Source organism: Apteryx mantelli, chromosome 12 (assembly GCF_036417845.1).
Source record: "Apteryx mantelli isolate bAptMan1 chromosome 12, bAptMan1.hap1, whole genome shotgun sequence".
Lineage (NCBI taxonomy): Eukaryota > Metazoa > Chordata > Aves > Apterygiformes > Apterygidae > Apteryx > Apteryx mantelli.
In genome coordinates, this window is record NC_089989.1 from 28690468 (window position 1) to 28712936 (window position 22469).

A 22469-nucleotide genomic window follows, 5' to 3' on the forward strand; every position below is an offset into this window, starting at 1 on the left:
ATACAGGAATGGAAAAAACAGGGCTGAGAGCCAAACACAGCTGACGAATTGAAGGGAGATACAATGGAATTAATAGATCTATTCTCTTAAAGCTTGGCTGCAGTGCCCTTCCTTTGACTTCTTTGAGAACTATAAAATACAACTCACACAGTATAGAATTAAAGACAACTTCAAAGCTGTGAGCATAATCCACGTCCTTAATACTTTCCTTGAAGGAACGGTGTCCCTGCCCCAAAGAATGGCATGAAATGACTCCACTGGCTTTATCAAAGAGAGAATCATTTGAATTTCCCAGCCCTAACCACATGCATTTAGTATTAAAAGTATACCTGAATGTCCCAAAATTTGCAAGGTGTATTACAGAAACAAGCAAATATTATAATTCCTGTACTCAACAGTTTATCATCTCAGGATTTGTCAACATAAGGAACACAGTCAGAAATTAATATGAACCTGGGAGACCAGAATTCAGTGCCGTAGCTACTCCAAATTTGCCTGCCCTCTGTTCCTTTTATTCTGTGATAGGAGTGCCTGCCTGTAATGCTCTCAGGAAGAGTAAGAGTCTACACAGGAGCTAATGCAGAATAACTGCTATTCCACAACGGCTGCTCCAGGGTCTTCTCCGTTTATTTAGACAGGACTTAAATTCTTAGTCCTAAAAGTGATCCAGATAACGATTCCCTACTGATACAGATCACAGGAGACTAACCTTGCTTGGATTCAAGACTTGCATACTTCTAAGAAAAGGTGCTTATTTAGGGTATGAACACAACAACAGAGATCAGAAAGTAGGCACCAGAGGAAAAAAAAGAGGAGAGTAAAGGATGACAGTAGTGAGAGAAGATGTTTATTAACTGAAGCCTCAAATCCAAATATAGGGCTATCCAATGAGAAACCACAGGAGCTTTGATGCGATGTGCATGGTAGAAGGCTTTGCCAGCTCAAGACCAAGTATATTGAGCACATCTTGGCAGGCCTCTTCCATGTGTGGTTAAATCCTTCTCACTAAGGTTGGAAGAGGCCAGAAATATATTTTTTATATAACAATAGCAATGTAAATGTAAGCTGGTTATTTCTGTTTTTCCCTTTTCATCCTTTAAGTACCTTCCTTCTTTACATATACCGCTCCTTTAAATTCCAATCCCTATAGGTTAAAGATTTTTCAAGTTTTAAAATTCAAATCATAACGTTTAAAAAATATATTCACTTTTTTAAGACCCAGGGGTTACCATAGCTCCTTAACTTACAGAAAAAAGGTAATAATCAATCATGCCTTTAAAAAAAACTTAACAGCTAATAATTTACCTGACTGCACTGCTGGGAGAGTATCTGATCAAGGCAGCTTTTATAGCATGATAAAACTTCTTCTCAGCTTTTAAAATCAAAGAGGAATTCAGTCTGTGCTTTGCATGCTAAACAGGAAGGTGATTGTAACTTGTTTTCTACATATTTCCATAGCTGCCTGATTCTCTGTTCATAATTGAATCAAGACTGCATTGTTTTGAAAAGCAAAGCATAATGGGTCTCAGCAGGAAACTGCATGTTTAAAAATTCAGATAGTTTGGCTATTTATAACATTCAGTTACTCCTCTGGTTAAATCAGTTCAGTTACAGGACTTTAATTTTCATTACGCTTTTGCTGGATGATGGAACTATAAAAGCAAAACGGGTCAAATTCACTGGTGATGTGAAAGGTGCTGAAAATGGTCTACAAAGCCATTTAATAATATTGTAATAATAAAAATATTGTAATAGCCTACAAAGATGAGACTGGAGGAACAAGACCAGAATTTAGGATAGCTAACAAAACAGCGCGTGGATGAACCACGTATGTCAGATGGGACTATTTAATATCCTTCAGCTAGGATTTGAAGACCTCGGGAGTTGGGTATCTAGCTGTAACGGGTGCCTTGGAAAATTCCCAACGGTCGCTGTTGAGAATGGAGATGGGTTTAAATGACCGAAGTTCAAGCACGGGGCTGCGGGACATTAACAACGACAGTTCACCTTTAAAACAAACACCAACGGCCGGCGGAAGCGAGGGGGGGGTGCCCCGCCGCTCCCGACAGGAGTATGCCAAGCGGCCCTGACGTACCCTTCGGCGGGCGAGCGCGGCTCCCGCGCCGCTCCCGCGCCGCTCCGGCCCGCCCCGGGGCGCCCGCCCCGTCTCCGCCTCCATCGATAGCTCGGCGCTTGACAGCACTCGCCTTGGCCCGGCCCGGCCCCGCCCTCCCTGCGGTCCCGGATGAGCCTGCCCGCCCCCGCCCATTGATAGCTCGGTGCTCGCCGCGCCCTCCGCCGCTCCCGCGGCCGGGATCCCGAGCGGGCTGGGCGCGGCCGGCCGCCGCGGCTGCCCTGCCGCCGGAGACACGCACCTCCGCGCCTGGAGCCGAGGCGACAGCACACCCGGCCGGGACTGAGCCCGCCCCTGTGCGCCGTACGGTGAGGGGGAGTCCCCAACGGCCGGCGCGAGCGCGAAGCCCCGCCCCTGCCCGCGGTGCCCGTCCGCGCGGACGGGGGCCGCGAGCCCGCCGCCCCGCCCCGCGCGCCTCCTGCGCCTGCGCCGCCGCCCCGCCCCGCCCCCGCGAGCCCGCCTCCTGCGCCGCCGCCCCGCCCCCGCGCGGGGTCTCCTCCTGCGCCTGCGCCGCCGCCCCGCCCTGCCCCGCCCGTGCGCGTCCAGTTCCCGCCCGGGCGCCGCGGCTCGAGCTGCGGCTCTCGCGGCGGCTCCTTCCCCTTCCCTCCCCAGCCAAGCGAAGGCGCAGGGCAGGGCAGGGCCGCGCGCTCCCGCTGCTGCGGGCGGCGTTCCCGGGCCACCGGGAGCGCGGCCCGGCGCCGCGGAGCGCCCCGCTCCCTCCGCCGGGCGCTGCGGGCCCGGTCCCGCCTCAGCGCCCGGCCCGCGGGCTCGGCCGCGGCTCCAGCGGCGGCGCCGGCGGGGCGGGAGAGCCGCTGCGCCGAGCCGCGCCGCTGCGCCGAGCCGAGCCGAGCCGAGCCGCGCCTGCCGGCGGCGCTGCCTGCCGGCTTCTCGGGGAGGCCGCTCGCGCGGGCGGGCGGGCGATGCCGCCTCGGCGCTGCCCGGCCCTGCCCCCGCTGCAGGCCGGGAGCCGGCCGCTGCCCCGCCAGTGACTGCAGCCGCGATGGCGTCCGGCTGCCCGCCGCCTTTCGGCGACCCCGGGGAGATGAGGGAAGGCTTCCTGTGCCCCCTCTGCCTGAAGGACCTCCAGTCCTTCTACCAGCTGCAGTCGCACTACGAAGAGGAGCACTCGAGCGAGGACCGAGATGTCAGAGGACAGCTCAAAAGTAAGAGGCCTGGCAGCTGTTTGGCGCTTCTGTTTTGTCCTGCGAAATCCCACGTAACAAAAGCTGCTTGTGCTGCAGACTCTCTCAAAATGTCTAGTAATACTAAAATATTAATTGAAATGAGCTACGAGTGAGGTTCAGGACGCCATTTCTTAGTTAAGGGACTTAAGCTAAGGCATCGTTACTACATTATTCTTGACTCGCTACTTTCAGTGATGTTCTAGAACTTACTTATTGAAAGTAGGCACTTAAAAGGCCTGACTCTTCAAATATCTGATTGTGTGCACTGGTTTTATCATTGGCCTTTTTTTTATCCTCTTTGGTTTTGTTTGGTTTAGTTTGGTTTTTAATCTGAGCACTCTCAGATTTATATTCTAACCTAGATGAAATTCCAAGTGTTAGCTGAAGAATTTGCAGAATATGGGTAATCTCTGGTACTCGCCAGGTACCAATTCATTAATCCCTTGTTTTTGAAAGTAAGGCAAGTGTAAAGTTCAGCAAGGTTGGTGGTAGGAAAAGATGGACCAGAACATGGGTGGAGGTGCTGGCTGAGGGAGGGCGGTAGATGCCGAGAGTATCCCGGAGTTGTGCTTCAGATTACCAACTTTCACTGGTGCTTGGAAAATCCCTTTGGATTCTTTTGAACTAAAATACTGCTTCCCTGTTTTTTCCCTTATCTACACTGTGTCATTTTACATGGAGAAAAAATGTGCAGAGAAGTGGGTATTTTTCTGTGTTCCTTGCAAAAATCTTTTCATTTTTACTTTATAACAGAGAGAATGCCCTAGCAGTTTTGAATTCTTACTTTTTTTTTTCTCCAATGAGATTGGTCATTACATCAAAGGTTTCTCTTCTAAGCGAAGTTCCTGTTTTTAACAACCTATCTGAAGAGTAGCAAAATTGAATATTTTATAAATCTTTTAAATTGCTTTACCTCAGTCTGGCTACTTCTTGGCTTTTAGCACTGTGCTGCTCTTGGACAGTGAAGGTAAACTGGTCAGTACTACAGTCATGTTCTCATCATGGGCACAGGGCTGTAACAGCTGGTTCACAGATGCTTCAGTGAAGTGTTTAAACCAGAACAATATGGTTTGCCTTGTGTTAAGAGGAAAGGAAACGACAACAACTTAGGCTTGGTAAGATTTCCTAAATGCTTTATTTTATTTAATACAGAACACCTGCATTTTGATTTTGTTCTCTGTGGTGTTCTTTTAGTTTAAAGTAGTGTACTGTGCCTTCTCAGGCTATCATCTGTGTGTTTGTATAAAGGATATTGCTTTTATCTGCTTACTTTCTGTCCTAGTTATTCATGTCAAGCTCTACCCAGTAAAGTTTCTCCTAGACGGAAGGCCAACAAAATTATCTTTCTTCTTAAACAAGGGACTACTGTTCAAACTGTGTATCACAAGTAGTTATGTGATTTTTGTGCCAAATTCAGACTACATTGATTGTGGAGCTATAAGGTGATTTCTAGTCATTTCTAGTACTTTGAGTGAGTCAAAGTGAGGTACTTATGTTTGATTCTTTGCTATGAAAGACATTATGAAGTCTGCTTGAAAACCTTTTGTGTCTGTGACAAAGCCATGAGGCATCCCGAATTCTTTTTGTGTATGTCTCACTTTCAAAGTCCTTAGTGCAGGTGTATTTCCTGTTTATATAGTGTAAGCCTTGCCTAAGAAACTGCAGCGTTCAACTGGCATTTGCCATGTTGGCTTGGGAGTATTTTGGGGAGAGATGGGAGGAGAAATCCTATTTCTGAGATGATGTTACAATGCTAACAAAGCCCTTGCTGGTCTGACGGACACCGTTTTTTTGAGAAGAGTATTTTATTTCAGTGAGCCTCATTTTGTGAGGAAGCATAATTTCAGGAGCTGAAAAGTTCCAGTTAGTAAGTATGATGCCTGTGTGAGGGGATCCTGCTGGCACAGGTGTAGTGACTGAAACTCTGGAACAGAGACTCCGATGTGGTTGAGGTGAAAGTTCTAGTGTTCTGGATACTAAATAAGGAAATTAGAAATCTGAAAGGACTTGCTAACTCATGGTTCCCAGCACCTTTTCAGAAATCTCGACATGTAAAAGACTTAATTCTAGGAGATACTGAATGTCTTTTGCAAGAAAATTAGCAGCCTCAACTTCTGCTAGCTTTCAAAGAGGAACATAGAACTTTTATCCCCCTTGCAGCTAAAGCTTCAAATTCCCCATCCTTCTTTTGGCCCAGTAGGCTGTCCTCCTGTCACTAGCCTTCATATAAGGGAACGGGCTGCATTAGTACTTGGGAAACTATCTAGATATACAAGCACACTGAAATTCTTAGTTTGCAGTTAGTGCAAAAATAGAGAAAAGAAAGTGCTGAGCATCCTTGAATCCTCAGAAAATCATTAGGAATGAAGAGCTGTGATGTGTATGATGTCCCAGCATGTTATGGACTGGGTCCCATAAGTTAATGCTGCTTTAGTCAACAGCTTACTGTTTTACAGTAAAGTCCCTGAATGGTGAGCCTAAAACTACAGCTTTGTTATTAGGAGCTTAGTGCTACTTTATAACAGACAACAAACAGCATTTCATATCGGCTCTGAACCATGCTTTGCTTCAAAACAGACTAAGTTATATTTGTGTAAAATCAAAAAAGTTAATAATAAACTTGTCATCAAGGAAAAAGACTTGTGCTAAAAGATCAGAGGAGTATTCTATACTGTCTTCAAATGACAAATATTCAGTGATTAACTGCCTAGTGCTTGATATGCAGTCTGTCTTTTTCAGATCTAGTCCAGAAGGCCAAAAGAGCAAAGAAGAAATTGCTGAAACAAGATGATGATCGAACTGATTCTGGGTCTCAGGAGCGATATGAGTCATTTAGCTATGGTGGAGTAGATCCATACATGTGGGAGCCCCAAGAACTAGGTAAGAGAACTAGGAAGTGATATGCAGTGTGGATAACTGTCTTTTAATCTTAATTGGAGAAAATGCTACAGTTTTGCTGAAGCTGCATGAAGTTGTCTGTATTGCATTTGATTCACAAATCAAATGTCACAGCATGGGGTGATGGTTTGCATATGGTTTCTTGCACCCTACCTATGTTATATAGGGTGATTGGGAAACTGCAGATAATGCGCAAAAAAACCCCAAACAAACACATAAACCTAAACCAGGACCCCAACTGACACTTGCAGCAAGATAGTTATGTTTGTGATATCATTGTGCTTGAGCTGTTGAGACCTGCTGGCTACATATGTTTGCTTCTGTAGATCTAGCTTTGTTGAAATGTTCTGCAACCATCATTTGGCTTTTACAAAACAGATGATCCCCTAATCAGTAATTAAACTACAGCTGTATAAAATCTCTGGCTTTTAGGTTATACTTAAAGTAGATGTTAGTTTATGTGCCTGACAGAAAGCTTGTCCCTTCATTTGAACTTTTTCATTTTTTCTGCTTGGATTTAAAGTGTACATCGTCTCTCATTAGAAAAAGGTTTTCTTTAATTAAAAAAACCCAAGCAAACAACAAAAACAACAACTCTGGATATAGATCTAAACTTTGCGGATGTTCAAGAATATGTTGATTGAGCCTCTAATTACGAATACTGCTACTAAAAATTGCACTTTACTGTTACTGAACTGTTACAGTTATTTGCAGAGGAAGAAGGGGAGGCAGTACTATTACTGGTGAGTCCTGGGAAGGTTTTCCTTGTGCTGCTGACAGACTGAAACTTAGTCCTGTGAGTCTGCCAGAGTCTGAGTTCTGTAGATGATTGTACTTTTGACTTTGACTATTTCAGCAGCAATCATAAGTATAAATATTAGCTAAGAATAAATTTAGGCTGTGAACTAGCAGAAGGCTTCTATACATTAGAGAAGGAAAAACTGTTTCCTGATATAAGTGGGGAAGATGAACCTTACTGATTTTTAGGATGGGATTTGGTGGGTTTGTGAAAGGGACCTTGTGATGTGTGACATAGCAGAGTGAACTCAGTTACCTAGAGGGGCCCTTCCGTTCCTGTGAATTTGGCTTTGTAGTTTTTTTGCGCATTTCATTAGAATGAGGAAGTGAGATCATCTTATATTCTTATAAACAGTTAGTGTCAAACAGCAACATCTGATTTTCTGTCCTACCTGACAAATTACAGAGGAAAAATTATTTTTCTATTTTGTCTGCAACTTTGATTTTTAGTATCTGGCTTATGTTATTCAGAAAAGGATCAAAACTCTACCTCAGCATTGTTAGTTTTGAATTCTGTATTGTTCTTTTATGTGCTCAGTAATCAGATTTATGTGAATCTGAACCATCAGGTAGGCTTTGATTCAGGCCCCTAAAGGTGGAAGGATGATCAGAAATCTGAAAGAAAAATTGCTGTTGTAGAGTTCTTAAATATTCATTAGATCTGCTTCCTCCCTTTGTTCCAGTTGTGGTCAAGAAACTATAGGGAGTTAGTCTTGAAAATACTACTAGTTGATAACGGCTTGCCAAATGTAACTTAGGCACGAAGGGGGGAATTCCTTCGTTGCAGGTGTTCTCTTTAATGTAGTGCTTGTTGTGTTCTGTAATAGAAATAAAACACTCTGTTTATTGCTAGCTCAGAGATAACACTTTAGCCTGCATGTTGTATTCAGAGCAATACCACAAAAATATAGAATTCTAATGTGTTTTTAAAATTCCATTTGGACATGAGACATAAACAGTGAAAAGAAGTGAAAGTGGTCTTTCAAGGACCATTTAATTGCATTTATGCCCATACAGAACACCTGGGTGACACTGAAAACTTTGTGTGCCTCTCTCTCTCTCTCTCCCTCCCTCTCCAGGTGCTATGAGAAGCCATCTTTCTGATTTCAAGAAACACCGAGCAGCCAGGATTGATCACTATGTAGTTGAAGTCAATAAGTTAATAATCAGGTTAGAAAAGGTAAACTTGCTGCTTCTTGACATTCCAGCCTGCTGAATGTTTCCTAGGTATAAAATCATCTTGTTGTGTAAGGAGTATCCATTTATCTAGTTATGCACTTTATAAAGGACAGTAACCTTTGACTCTCTTTTCACACATTACTTTTTTCCCTTTTTTCCTTTGTGTACTATGCTTTATCTGACCCTGTACCAGCAGTATGGTTTCTGTTTCTTTGCACTCTTTTGAAGCTGAAGATGTTGCTTCCATGTGCTTCAGGAACCATCTGCTCTCTGTATGTTATTTTCTCTGTGTTTTACTTTAAGCTTCTCTGTAAAGTTTTCCTTATGATTGTTCCAGCTTCTTATTCTTTCTGATCTACCACTTATACCTGTTTTACTTAGATTTTTGCTCAGATGTAGTAATGATGGATGCTGTAAGAATTATGTCCAAAATGCTCTGATTAGTACAGGTTTGGCAGTCATTGTTTAGCACTACTTACATGAATAGTGCTTTAGAAATAAAAAAGTTATAGGGATCTCGTGTAAAACACAGATTATTTTTATTGTACTTAACAGGACATTATCAAGGTTGAGAGTCCTAGCTTTAAAAAAATGCCTTTTTTCCCCAAAATTACAATTTCTTTTAATGTGTGTTATTCATCTTTTTTTAGCTTACATCATTTGACAGAGCAAACACAGAGTCAGCTAAAATAAGAGGTAGGTATGAGCTTACCTCAAATTGTTTGCCAGCTGAGGAATGCATTTGATGAATATCTTATATTGTGTGTATTTCCTCTCCCCACCTGATCATAGCTATAGAAAAGTCTGTTGTGCCTTGGGTCAGTGACCAGGATGTTCCATTCTGCCCCGACTGTGGCAATAAGTTCAGTATTCGAAACAGACGTCACCACTGCCGCCTTTGTGGGTCTATTATGTGCAAGAAATGCATGGAACTTGTCAGTCTTCCTTTGGCAAGTAAGTACAGTGGGTGGTGTTAATTCCTACTTTCCTTATCTCACTCGGGATGTTAACTGTATCCTGGCTTTTTGCCACTAGAATCAAGCTGATGAAAATATTTTGCTTTTGTGGAAAACTCCTCCTTAATGGTTTGTTTAATTCCATCAGACACTTGTCTGCACAACAGACATCGTTAACAATAAGAGGAATCATTTCTCCATTCTTTGTTCTTTCTTCAGATTTTTGGAAGTGTTACATAACACAAAGAGTTACTAGAAGTAGTAGTATTCAAAAATATAATTAATCTTTGGTGTCTTATTTTACTAATTACCCTAACTATGAAGGTGTTATCTTTTGGAATCGTAACTGCCAAGGTTCTTCCCATTTAAGGCTGTTGTGGGTATTTCCTATCTTTTCCATGGTTGTCTAAACGCTGACATTAAGGAAATTCAGCCATAAATCTTTAAGAAGCCCTACCAGCTTTAATTTCCTCCTCTAGTGCATTCCTGAGGAGACTCTCTTTTCTGTGGAACTAAATGCCGTTAATTGGGTTCTTTGGAGAGCTGAAGTGCAAAACATGGAAAGTGTTACTATATCTGTTCATCCATGCCTTATTCTATAGCCATGTGAGCTCCAACATGAGACTGCTTCTAGGTATTAGCAAAGTAGGAGGTTCCCAGCAGTCTGCTCTGCAGCTGCTTCTGGGTTGGAGCAGGATTTAGAGGAAAGACCCAAGTTCTGACTTGTAGTCTAGGTTGTCATAGATTCCCTGCATGTCTTTCAGCAGACTGTTTCAACATGTTTTTCTCCTATTACCTGGCAGTAAAGCTTCTGTTAAACTGCAATTCATTTGTGTTTGTAAAATCTGTTGGCTTCTCCAGTCACTGTAAGATTACCTGTATGTGACTTTCAGGCAAACTCACCAGTGCCAGCAAAGAGACCTTGGGTTCTCATACTAGTCCAAACTCCTCACCTAATAGTGTCCATGGCTCCCGCCGTGGCAGCATTAGCAGCATAAGCAGTGTGAGCTCAGTTCTGGATGAGAAAGATGATGACAGGATCCGTTGTTGTCAGCACTGCAAAGACACCCTACTGAAAAGAGAACAACAGATTGATGAGAAAGAATACACCCCAGAGATTGTGAAACTCTATGAGGTAAATCAAACTCCTCGCTGTTTTTTGTCCTCAGTGAATACATCTGTAGTTGTCACTACTTGACTTCTGGCCTGCCCTCTCATATCCAGCCTCTGAATTTATAGCTCGTTTATCATTCACTTGTGTGAGAATGGAGTCTATTCGGTGTTCATGCCATTTAATAAAGATACATATGAAACGATGGAGCCAGTTGCCGTTTAGTATTTATATCCCCTAGTAACTTAAATCCTCATTTTAGGATCTGTCTTCATTTTCATCATCTAGAGATAATAGTTCTGAGATGCCTCTCAAAAGTGTGAACTGTGTTTGCTGCAATTGTTCAGAACAGTTAAACCAATGGTGTGCTGTGCACTTTGTTAATGGGCTGCAGGAAATAGAGGACTTAATGTTTTTAGTACTGTTTGTCCACAGACTGGTGGTAAAATACTTTTTTGAACCATATAAATCAAGAGCATTGAACACTTTGTGTTCAAATATACTTTGAAAGCACTTGCTGACAGTTGTCAGGTATCTTCAGCAGAGTCTGCAAAACACCCAGGTTAGTACTGACGGGAATCTCTGTTGGTTCTCTGAAATTAAGACTAGAAGTTGTCTATCTATTAAAACAGCTTCTGAATTCAAAGTTCACTGTGCAGGAGTACAGAGACTCCTTCTCTGCTCCTGACCATGTCATCTGTGTTCTGAGGATAACTGGGGGGCCTTCTGATCTCAAATAGGAAGACAGCTTTCATCACTGTTAACTTTGAATGTGCACAGGCAGCATATGAAGAGTTTATGACAGCAGGTTCTTGCATTAGTGTTTTAATCCAAGTTTTTTTATACTTTTTTTTTTTAAACAAGAAACTCCGACTGTGCATGGAGAAGGTTGACCAGAAAGCCCCTGAATACATAAGGATGGCAGAATCACTAAAGTAAGCTCCATTTGCTAATTGTCTTTATGAATATGATGCACTTTTCCTCCCTGGAAGTTGGGGAAGGAGTAAGGAAGCAGTGTTATAAGGCTACAAGGTTTTAAGAAGAACTGGTATTAGATTTTGTGGTTTTACATAGCCAAATACCTGTCCAAAAACTAATAAATGGCCTTCTTTAATAAAGCAAGTCTTAAAGCTTGCAAGTATCATTCCAGTGATGAATTATTAATTGATTATGCCGAAGTTTTGGTACATGATTTGGGGGCCTAAATTAGCAATGTTGTATTTTCACAAATATGTAACAAAGGTGGAGATAATTGATAAAGGCGATGCTCTACATTTCTAAAGTGGGAGAAATGTGAGAGTCTTAGCAGTCGTTAAAAATACAGCCTCTGATTTAAGTGTGGTCAGAATTTCACATTATAGATCTGCATGTTATTAGGAGGTGATTACCATAGGTGGTATAATCACCTGCTAAAAGACTTACCATATTGGTTAAAAGCAATATAAGCCTGCTACATGTCACTAACATTAAAGATGTGAGTAAATGTACAAAAGTAATGAAGGCTAGAGGGAAAAGTAATACATTTCTTGGCTTACTGAATATATATATATATATTCAGTATTTGTGATGTTGCTGAAATAGGTGGATTTTGAGGAGTTTCTGAAGGCAAAGAAAGCTGTATAGCGAATGTATTTGAGGAGACTGTTCCAAAGAAGAGGCAAAGTAGGGTACTATGGAAATTTTTTCTTTTTGTTTTGCATTTTTAGTATATAAAGTATATTTTCAAAAATGATCTCAAACTTAAGAAAACAAGTACTGTGCATAAGTCAGTGAACTGTGGATGCAGTTATTGCTCAGATCACCACTCCTCTTCAACTTCCTATGTTTGATCACCTCATGAAGACCACTAGAATCTGCTCTTGAAAGGATTGTAACAACAATCACATTTTGCATTTCTGTACAGCCTTTCAAAAAATGCGGGTGTTCTTGCATGTTTTCCCTACTTCACACCTTAAAAATTAAAGAAGTCAGACGGATTAATTCAGGGGCTCCTTCTCTCATTTAGATTTTACTTAATTGTATTCGTGGCTGGATTTATTATGTAGCTGTATTTTATTCCTATAGAGGCACATACTGAATATAAGGTATGGTCACTGGTGACTAGGCAGACCCATTATGGATCTTAGTTTTGCAAATTAAGAGATAAATAGCGACACACTATCCTTGGTGTGACACTTCCTTTGTTTATTGTCTTACATGTGTGATTGTGTTGGCTAAACTGTAGTTTAGTAGCACTTGAAATGCCTATTGGATGCTTTTCAAACAAAATAATACTGAATTAATTATTAATAGTAGCATTTCATACAGAGAAGTTTTTCATTTTGTTTTGTTTTAACCACTTCACAGTGATGTGTCACCATCCTACTTTGCCATGTCATCTTTGCCAAAAAGAAGTATGATGCTACAATTCTTGGTGTATTATCACACAAGCCTTTTAGAAACAGCTGTAGCAGGATATTACTGCCCTTAGCTGGATGATGTGGCTTCCAAGTAGTGCCACAGCAAAGGATTATTTGACTGTTTCTCATCTGTTCTTCTCTAAAGCAAGCCACCTTAATCTGACAGTTGTTTTAACTGGCTGGCTTGCGCTGTGCTGCAGTGGATAAGCAGCATTCACACGACATGCTTTGTGCATCACTTCTTGAGGTAGTACTCTCTAACTGGGGTAACCTAAATCTCTCCAGCTAGATCTGCAAGATGATGTCAGGTTATACCTCTGGCTTGCAGAGGAGAGAACTACACGCATTGGTCTTGGACGTCATGAAATTAACAAATATTTCTGTGCTGGTTCTTCAGCTCTGATGGTTGCATAATTATTATGCTGTCATTCATCTTAACAAAAACTATTTTTTGTTAAGCACCCTTCCCGAAAGGAAGAAATAAGTTTAGAATGTGAAAAAACTGCTAAGCTGTGGTTGCTCTTTGTAGTAGGACAGCTGGTGTTATGCAGCTTAACAACTGAAGCAAAATAAAAGTTCAAATGTCCTGGATGATGGAAGTACGTATCAGACAAAACAAGCATCTTACTGGTGAAAATTAAGATTCTTGATTAGTACTCATTCTCAGAAAACCTGCGATCATATGGATAGAGAAGTAACTTTTGAGAGCATGATCATTATTTTGTATATATGTGATGTAAAAGGTGGGGAATACTAAAAACTGGTAGTCTTCCCTAGTAAATCCTAATTTGTTGTCAATAAATATGAGATTCCCGTAAACTGTGTATTATTGTGTTGCCATGTGGGGTTGTAGGCTTTTGTTTTCTGACAAAAAGTAGAGATAGCTATTTTACTATATAATGGTATAGTTAGTTACTTAATTCAACCAGTTTCCTTCCCACTCATTCTCCGTGGAGGGAAAAAATAATAAAAAAAACAAACACACAAAACGGATGCAATTGTAAAGTTGTGTATATTTTAGATTATTGACAGGGTGGGATTCTTGTATTGAAATACAGTTTCTTCTATAACTGTAAATAAGGAAATCATAAAATCTTACCATCTTCTATGAAATGTTAGTGTTCACAAGTTGATTGTTATTCTCCACTTCTGTCAGAAAGGTTTGTTTGTTTTTTAACACAACGAGCTTGAAATAAAATAATCATTGTAAAGGATTAGCTATTCTTATATTTGTGGTATTTTAGTCTTCTTGGGATAACTTTTAGTGTGGTATGTATTGTTAGTTGGATGCACGACATAATGAAGTTGTGTTTATTTTTTAGTGCTGGGGAGATAACCTATAATCTTGAACATGCTAATGACTTGAGGGTGGAGATTCAAAAAGTGTACGAGTTGATAGATGCTTTAAGGTAAAGGAAGATTTCTTGCTTGTTTTCTCACTCTATGTATCATAACAATAAAGCAAATTTGGAAAATTTCCTCTTCCAGCAGAGCTTGGGCTGTATCTTCTTCTCTTACGACACTTCTGTAGTTTTTCTTATTCTCAACTGTGGGGCCCCATGTTTGTGTAGCATTTACCTACTTATTCATATGGATAATGAACTTGTCTGCTCAATTGTAAAGAGAATGTTGAAAGGGCGATACTGTTCCTATGAGCCATCATTTTCTACTTTCTTTTCCAGCCTTAAAAATCATGCATTCCTCTGCAGTGAAAATAACTAAGCACAGAGGAAGCAAATAGAAGCATAGTTCTAAAAAGCATTATAACTTGTAACACTCAGAATGATTTACCTAAAAGGACAACAAAAAGTTTTCATCTGAAGTCGTCTCCATTCCTCCCCCTTTCCCTTTCTGTTGAATTTTCCCTGGCGCTTGTTCTTGAACTGATGAGCTTGTATGTTTGTCTTGATTCAGTAAGAAGATTTTGAGTCTGGGCTTACATGAAGAGCCCCAACCTCATCCTAAAACACTGCAACTTCAAAGAATGATAAGATACTCAGCAACACTTTTTGTTCAGGTAAATGGAGCATATGTTATGAGCTGAATGTGAATTTTATATAGCATTCTCTTTGATAGGCATCCCCATGGTTTGAAACTATTTTGACAGGGGGCTTGGCTCCACGCATTTTCTGCAGGTCCTCTAAGGACTTAAGGTAATTTTAAATGAGCTAGCTCAAATAAAGATAATGTAGTCAGATCATTATTGAGATGGGGATGAAAGAGAAAGCATGCTTTGCATCTTGGCTTTGTGCCTCTTGCTGAGGTCTTAACCTAGCTAGCAATATAGTTACAGCAGCGAAGCTGTGCTCGGGTATAGCTAAAGACTTGCAGCAGTGACTGAAGTTTTGTTTGCTTGTGGTATTGTCTCTCAGTGGTATTTCTGGTTTTGAGTACTTGAAGATTGGCTGAATGCCTGCAAGCAACACTATAAATACTTAAATTTTTGCCAGGAAAAACTCCTTGGTCTGATGTCCCTGCCAACCAAAGACCAGTATGAAGAGCTGAAGAAGAAAAGATTGCATATGGTAAGAAAAGTTAAGATCTATTACATCTTTTATGGGGGCCTCCTACAAAGATGTAACTACATACACAATTATGTTAGTTTGTGTTGTGGAGCCAATTTGCACAAGCAGAGTTTGGAGACTTCATTAGGTTATAAAAGAGCACGTGTCTAGAATGAGGATGCCCCTTCAGAGAGAGGGTGGGTTTTTTGTTTTTTCAGTTACGAGGGAGGATATCATTAATTGTACAGTAAACCAGCTTTATCTTGAGGTAGAAGCTGAGAAATAAGAATCCTGCTAAATTTTTTGGTGCAGTTCCTTGAGGCAGGATACGTTTTTATTCTCTAAGACTTGGTGACATATTGCATTCCATAATCTAATCATAATAATGACCTTTAACATTGCGTGATGCTCCATTACAGAAGTGTCTGCTATAGTCAGATGTGATTAGGTTACTATCCAAATCAATTTGAGACCGCTCTTGGCACAGTTGCATTAGGCAATTTTTGCTCTGTGTGCAGTACCGTCACTGCTTCTGCTTGGCCTGAAGCTTGTATAGGCATATGTGATGAGATTTTGGTAAGTATCTTCACAGATGAACTGAAGAGAAGCATCTAGGTAGTACTATGAAAATAGATATTTTCTCCACTGTGATGTTTACTTCTCTTTGAGTATATTCATGTTGTGAGGCACACTTTTTCATGTTGGCCTGGAAGTGTACTCTAAGATACTTACCAGGGAGATGTATTTCTGAAATTAAGAGAATCACTTTAACTGAATTCCTTGCAAATACCTGTTGTGACTATAGGTTTTTTTCTAAAGAGTGGGGAAAGCATAAATGCACAAAGTAACCAAAAATGCTACTGATCCCTTTCAGTGGGGGCCAGAAATGCTTAAGGTAGATATCCTAACTTTTTGTAGCTATAGATAGAAGAATTGAATTTTTCAAGCTTATGGTGTCCCCCTAAATGTTGTCTGTCTTAGGTGGCTCTTGAAACGTACAGAAGACAAGAGGAAAAGCAGAAAGATTTGATCTCCAGATCTGCTGCTGCAGTTAATGGTGATGCAACTCATCTGAAAAAAGGAACAGTAAAGAAATCTGAAGGCTGGTTACCCACATCTAGCATTTCGAGAGAGAGTGAGATAGCAGACCCACTTCTTCAGCAGATTGACAATATCACATCCTTTATTAAGCAGGCAAAGGCAGCTAATCGGATAGATGAAGTCCGTATGTTGCAAGAGAACCTGAGACAGCTTCAGGATGAGTATGATCAACAGCAAACTCAAAAAGCTATTGAGCTTTCTAAAAAACAGGCAGAAGAGGAGGAGATGCAGAGGGAGGAACTTCAGGCTCTTCGTGAAAAAGAGTGGGAAAGAGAACACCACAAAGTCATGTCTCAGCACTCAAGGACACGCTCCTTAGACTTCAGAGAAGTCAAGCAGCATCAGCATGAAGCTGAAAAAGAGAATCAGAACTTGATAGCACATGCATTGGATTTGGATATTACTCAGGTCAAAAGGAACCCAAGTTTTAAAACTCCTGTTGTTGAACAGCTGCCAGCTAAAGAGCACTTGATTGTCCCAGTCAAACCCCAAAATGTCCCACAGCGTGATAGAGACAAAGACCAAAATCAGACAGCATCTCTAAACCCCTTTGAAGATGATGCAGATACTCCTCAATCAGAGGAAGACCGTGATAACCTGTTTGCCAAAGGCGCTTCTCAAATGGCTTCTTTTTCTAACGCAGCTTTGCAGAGTGACAAAAAGGAATATAATCCATTTGAAAATGAGGAGGAGGATGAACAAACTAATGGAGCAGCCATCAGTACTTCAAATCCCTTTGAAGAGGATGGAAATACATTTCAAAAGCCTGGGGACAGTTGGAATTCTGGGAATCCATTTGAAGAGGGATCCTCTACCAATCCCTTTGAAGTGGACGATGACAATGAGCTCTCAGGAGAGGAGGTTATTGAGGAAGAACTGCTTCTTCAACAGATAGATAATATCAAAGCTTATATATTTGATGCCAAACATAGTGGACGAATGGATGAGGTGGAGGTATTGACAGAGAACTTGAAGGAATTGAAGCGCACATTAGCAAAGCAGAAGGAGAAATCGAACTGCTGAAGCAGCAACAGGGTCATGTAATGATTATTTTAAGTCCACTGTTGAAATATGTGAAAGTGACGCAGATAATTATAAAGGGGAATATAGGTTATGAGAGGGAATTGTAAGAATCTTGAGTTTTATGCACTTTCATTTAGGCATTTCCACTACTGCTCAGTCTTGGAGAATGAAAATTGAGGAATGCTGGCATGCTGCTGGTCTCAAACACTTTTAGTAAAAAATTTTAAAGTAACTTGTTACAGCCTTTTTTTATGCTGACTGGTCTTATGTGCTTATTTTGGTCAAAATGGTTAAGTGCTAATAGGGAATCACAATTCAGAAATGGTTCCAAGGTTGTCTTGTCATCTTTCCTCCTACTTTCTGTCATAGAATTATTGTAGTAGTTGTAGTATTGGCCTTTCAAAAGGAGCTTCAACTAATAGGAGACCAAAACTTTTCTAAAATTCCTGTGCCTCAGGTATCCTCTGATAATGACAGTGCAAGTGTTACAGGCTAACTTAATTGCCTTAATGTGTTAAGCTGTTAAAAGGCTACTGATTCTTTGAGCTGCAGGATATACAGGCTGCAGATGAATTTTGTGCAATGCTAATACATAAAAGGGACTTTAAGACTATAAAAAGAACTTGAAAACTGATCTCCTATGAGTAACTCTTTTGTGTTTATAAAAATTCCCAAGTAAACTTTGGAGGCTGCCTTTTCATCACTTCTAGTTTCCCAGATGCTCTGGGCACAAGTTACAGTGTAATAGAGAAAGCTACACTGGGGTCAGAGACCTGCTTCTGGGGGAATGAGTATTTAAACACTCATTTCCAGGGAAAAGAGCATCAGGCTAGCAACACTTCAAAACATAATATCAAGGGTAACCTTCCAACTCCTGGCTATTGTATGGAACCTGCACATTCCTTTGAATTCTCTGGGTGACAGAATGATCATGTTTCCAGTATCATGAGACTGGAGCCCTCTGTGCATAGCATTCAAGAAAAAGAAATCTTCTTTGCAATGGAAAGCTGAAGTGCCACTAAACTGGAATTCTGTGAAAGTTGGGGGACAAAGTCTGTGGCTGTGATAGTGCCAAAAGGCAGTTCTGTTTTATATTTAATTCCTCTTAGAAGAAACTGTAAGCATGTCTGTCTTAAATAAGCAGCTCCAAATCAAGAGTCTTGCTTATGATTTTGTGATCCAGGGCATGACTGTAGGTGAAGGTCAGCACCTGTGATGCACAAGGGCTTAGAGCTGGGCATCTGAAGATTAGTATCTAGAAATGTAGGGACACTTCAGTGACAGGTTAGTCTGTATCTTTGCAAAACACTGAGCCTGAGCTGCTTTGATTTTTGTCTTTGAAAGTCAGAGCCCCATCATCAGATATCAGTGTTTGAAAGGGTGGTGGGGAGGGGTTAACCTAAAGGGTGTACTTATTTAAAGCTGAAATAGAGGAAAATCAGGCAGATCACACTATATAGCACTAATACCATAAGGCTTGCTTGGGAGTGCAAACTCTTATGGAATGGGACATTGCTTTTAACTATGCCTCTGGTAATACGTGAATAGCATAGCTATAGTCCAAGCATTGGATAGGATTTTAGATACAAACAGTTGTACTACCTAAACAGTAGGAACTGTAGTTTTATTTTGTTGTTAATAAGTGGAGGTAGGGACTTCTAGATTTTCCACAAAAATTCATATCCTCACTTAGTGACACTAATAACTGATCAAAATAATAACTTAGAGCAGACACTTAAGGACAGCTGACCTTCATAATAGTAGCCTAAGTCTGAAGTTGTAAGGTATGCAGAACTGGTTGTCTTGATTAAAGGCAAACTCTTGAGGTTTTTATACTGAGATATCTTTAATTAGAGATCAGTGAGCCCTTGAGTGTTATTTTGCACTAAGTGAAATGAAGAACAGAGGACTCTGATTTGTGAAAAGATAGAACTCAAGTGAACAGTGGCACCAGGTTTATGAAGGCAGCGGGAATATGTGTTAACATAGCTAAACTTAATCCCTGGAATTTTTTGTTTTAAAATAAATACTATAAAATAGTTATTTAAGACAGATTTGTTTGCTAGTCAAGAAGATTATTCCCTGCATTATAACTCAGAACTTATTTTGATCTCAACATGAAATTAATATTTCAGTGGCTTCAGCTTTTACATTAAAAAGTGTTTGTTTTTCCCCTTGTTGCAAATATCCTGCCTTGTTTGTATTTTAGTCTAATACACTAATAAATTATCCTTACTGTATATGTAATAATTTTTACAAGCAGATAAGAGACTAGCATACCTCATGATCTTTGTCAGTGTTAAGTGATAGACTAGACATCTAACATTGAAGTCATAACTCTCCAAAGGGAAAACCTTATGCTGGTATTTGGACTGCTGTGGAGCTTACAAGGCACAACAAAATGAAGACATCTTAACTATAAAGCTAAGCAACCAGCATTGACATTTGTTAAAATTGCATGCACTACTTCTATGGAAACTTTGTAAGAGATGAAATAAAATAACATGTTTATTTTGTGCTCTGTTTATGTCGGTGATCATTTTTAAAGCAGGCTTGGACCAGGTGAGAAATGCTGAAATATAGTCTTACTATAATTTGAGCATATAAGGTAATTGCACAAACCCTGAAGTCAGGCTAATTCCAAGCACTATAGTACTGTCTGTAGTAGTTTTATACTATATCAGTATAGGTTAATTGGTGACATAGAAGTCTGATGAGGAAGAAGTCTAACTTCAGAAGTTATGATGATCTGAAGTTTTGGGTGTGGTTCTTTTCTTTTTTCTTTTTTTTGTAACTGCAGGATATTTGAGGGAAGGTACACAGCATCATTGGAGTCTGAAGCACAATGAACTTGGCTAGAATTTACTTGAAGTTGATAAAACCTCTAGGTGCAGTTTCCATGAGCATGATTGTTGAAGAAACAGTCTGTTTCTGAAATTGTTTTCATGTAAAAGAATAGTTTAAAACAAAATTTTGGGAAGGATAATGAAGATAATTGTAAAGCACATCTTTCAAATACCAAGTTTAAAAATTCTTTACTGCTGATACAGTATTCTTCACTTTATCAATGCCTCTCAAAGCTGCAGTGTCAGCTGCAAAATTTGTATCACTCTAAAAAAGAGACTTTAACTGTTTGTGAGAGGTAACTAAATCAGTTTAATAAGAAAACTCACCACTTATTTTCAGCCTGGGATTATGTTATGATTTAGCTGTCTTCCTTTATTACAAGACAGAGTAGCAGGAACACTTTTAGACTGCCTTTAAGTCTTTGGAATTCTACAATAACTTAACTTTTTTAGCTTGCTCTCCATCTCATAGCAAACGTGATAGTGTTTTTGAAATTATGAGGTGCTGTGACCATATGGAAGTAGGCATGAGTAAGAAACAGGACTCTGGCCATACCATTTTCCTTTTGCTTTCAGGCATAGTTCACTGCAATGCTTTTTAAAACTGGCACAGAGAATTTTTTTTTTAACTTAGATTTATTTAAGAATATTTTTCACTTAATTCTTCACCCAGCTACAACTAGAATAATTCATGAGGCAAGGATGTCTGTATTATATAAGCTTACTTGTTCCTTTTTCCAGGAGCTGATGCTGCTGTGTCTCACTGAAGCACCTTTATCATCCAACCCTGAAGGAACACAACTGCATGGCTTGAGGTATCAGGCTGATGCTTCATTTTTCATAGTAGCTTTATATTTGCCCCTCATTTCTTTAGGCAGTGGTACAAAAGCAGGGCAGGGAACTTGACCTTCAATTTCGCACATACACTCTCGCAGATGGTATTTCTTGGGACCAAAAGTTGCAGGATGTGATAATTTTTTTCTTTCTTTCTCCTCTTTTTCAAGTGTTTCTCTAAAAAAAAAAAAGAGATCCATTTGTTACCATCAGAAGGACTGAATGGCAGCAGTCCTTCTCCCACCAGCTCCTTGTTTACCAGAACAATGGACTTAGACAGCTCCTAGTTTGTGGACTTTATCTAGCTAACATCGCTTTTTCCCAGAGAAAAGGGAGATTCTCTTCTGTATGCCTGTGCTATGATGTATGCTTGACTGTGTTACTTACTTGCTTTTCCCCAAGATTTTTTTAACGTGCTCCATTATCTCCTTGTTGGTTTTATCTTCCACATCGACCAAAACTTGTTCGCCAGTGTCTGCCAGAAAAATGTGTAAGTAAGTGTAAGAAAAGGCGACTTTCGGGCAGCCCCCTCCCGCTCTGCGCCCCGAGCGCCTGCAGTTTCACAGCAGCTGGAAGAAGCGGCCCAAAGACACGGAGCACGTAACCAACGCTAACGGAGAGCTCTCAGCAGCACAGCGCTCCTCCGGCGGGGGAGCAGCTGCCGGTGGCGGGGCCCGGCGCAGGCGGCGCTGCCCGACGAGCACAAGGGCTTTTCCTCCCGCGTCGCGGCGGCGCCACGAGACGAGGGAGGAGCGGCGGCTCCAGGCGCGCTGCCGCCCCAGCGCGCCGCTCGCCTCGGAGCCCCCCGGGGGCGCGGCGGCACCTACCGAGGTAGAAGCGTAGGAAGGGCGAGGGGGTCATGTTCCTGAACAGCATGATCTGCACCCAGGGGTTCTTGTACTGGATCTGGGGGATGTTGAAAAAGACAAACTTTCTGGAAGGAGGAAGAAAAAGACGCACTAAGCACGGGCGGGGCGTCGGCGGGCAGGCGCACCCGGCCGCGCCGCGCTCACCTGGCGCCCTCGCTGAGCTCCCCCGCCGTGTTGTAGTTCACAGTCATCACCTTCACCGAGCTCTTGAAGATGATGTCGCCCTGGCTGAGATACTGCAGCGTCCGCCGGATGGGGAACCGGCCCTTCATCGGCATGGCTGCGCCCCCGGCGCGGCCGCGGAAATGGCGGCAGGCGCCGCCCCGCGCGAGGGGCCGCGGGAGCTGCAGCTGCCTCCGCCGGGGGGGGGGAGGGGGGGGGGGTTGAGGGGCGGCGCCGCAGCAGCCGCAGCCGGCGGGACCGCGGGGAGGCGCCGCGCCCCGTCAGCCGCGCCGGGCCCTCCGCCACCGTCACCGCCACCGTCGCCCCGCGTCGCGGCGGCCCCCGGCCCGTGCCCGGCCAACCCGCCCCCCCCCCCACCAGCCCGGCCCCGAGCGCGGCCTCCTGCCGCGGGCGCGCTGCGGAGATGATGAAGGCACCGCGTCCCTGCCGCCGCCGCCGCCGGGCTCCCAG

The 22469-nt window shown here is 41.9% G+C and overlaps 3 protein-coding genes across 7 annotated transcripts in view; 1 reads left to right on the forward strand and 2 right to left on the reverse strand.

Annotated features, from left to right (window-relative positions):
• Positions 1-2521, reverse strand: part of TMCC1 (transmembrane and coiled-coil domain family 1) — a 198376-nt gene extending 195855 nt beyond the window's left edge. For 3 of the 4 annotated variants that reach the window (XR_010885409.1, XM_067303557.1, XM_067303562.1), the window contains exon 1: positions 2376-2521. The gene's annotated coding sequence lies outside the window, so the exon portion shown is untranslated. Of the gene's footprint in view, positions 1-2095; positions 2172-2375 lie in introns of those variants that run through there. The other variant, XM_067303559.1, reaches the window with a different exon arrangement.
• Positions 2522-3071: 550 nt separating this feature from the next.
• RBSN (rabenosyn, RAB effector) lies at positions 3072-19803 on the forward strand. Of its 2 annotated transcripts, XM_013954924.2 has the most exons (11): positions 3072-3297; positions 6058-6198; positions 8094-8194; positions 8844-8889; positions 8986-9147; positions 10043-10284; positions 11125-11195; positions 13982-14068; positions 14574-14676; positions 15110-15184; positions 16145-19803. In XM_013954924.2, exons 1-11 carry the CDS (start codon positions 3135-3137, stop codon positions 17285-17287), a joined length of 2334 nt encoding a protein of 777 aa, XP_013810378.2. In that variant the 5' UTR covers positions 3072-3134; the 3' UTR covers positions 17288-19803. The 2 variants fall into 2 exon arrangements, with proteins under 2 accessions (XP_013810378.2, XP_013810379.2); XM_013954925.2 differs by lacking the exon at positions 13982-14068.
• Positions 19778-22166, reverse strand: MRPS25 (mitochondrial ribosomal protein S25). The gene is made up of 4 exons (XM_067303564.1): positions 21981-22166; positions 21795-21901; positions 21355-21442; positions 19778-21144 (listed from the first exon to the last, which is right to left on the reverse strand). The coding sequence occupies exons 1-4, from the start codon at positions 22112-22114 to the stop codon at positions 20952-20954; spliced, it is 522 nt and encodes a 173-aa protein (XP_067159665.1). The 5' UTR covers positions 22115-22166; the 3' UTR covers positions 19778-20951.
• Positions 22167-22469: the final 303 nt, after the last annotated feature.

Bases quoted from the DNA above. Each gene is read 5' to 3' on its own strand.
- RBSN (XM_013954924.2), top strand. From the start codon at position 3,135: ATGGCGTCCGGCTGCCCGCCGCCTTTCGGCGACCCCGGGGAGATGAGG. The intron at 14,069-14,573 runs GTAAAGGAAGAT...GTCTTGATTCAG, and splicing joins GAGTTGATAGATGCTTTAAG to TAAGAAGATTTTGAGTCTGG. The intron at 15,185-16,144 runs GTAAGAAAAGTT...TGTCTGTCTTAG, and splicing joins AGAAGAAAAGATTGCATATG to GTGGCTCTTGAAACGTACAG.
- MRPS25 (XM_067303564.1), bottom strand. From the start codon at position 22,114: ATGCCGATGAAGGGCCGGTTCCCCATCCGGCGGACGCTGCAGTATCTC. The intron at 21,902-21,980 runs GTGAGCGCGGCG...TCCTCCTTCCAG, and splicing joins GAGCTCAGCGAGGGCGCCAG to AAAGTTTGTCTTTTTCAACA. The intron at 21,443-21,794 runs GTAGGTGCCGCC...TTTTTCTGGCAG, and splicing joins CTTCCTACGCTTCTACCTCG to ACACTGGCGAACAAGTTTTG.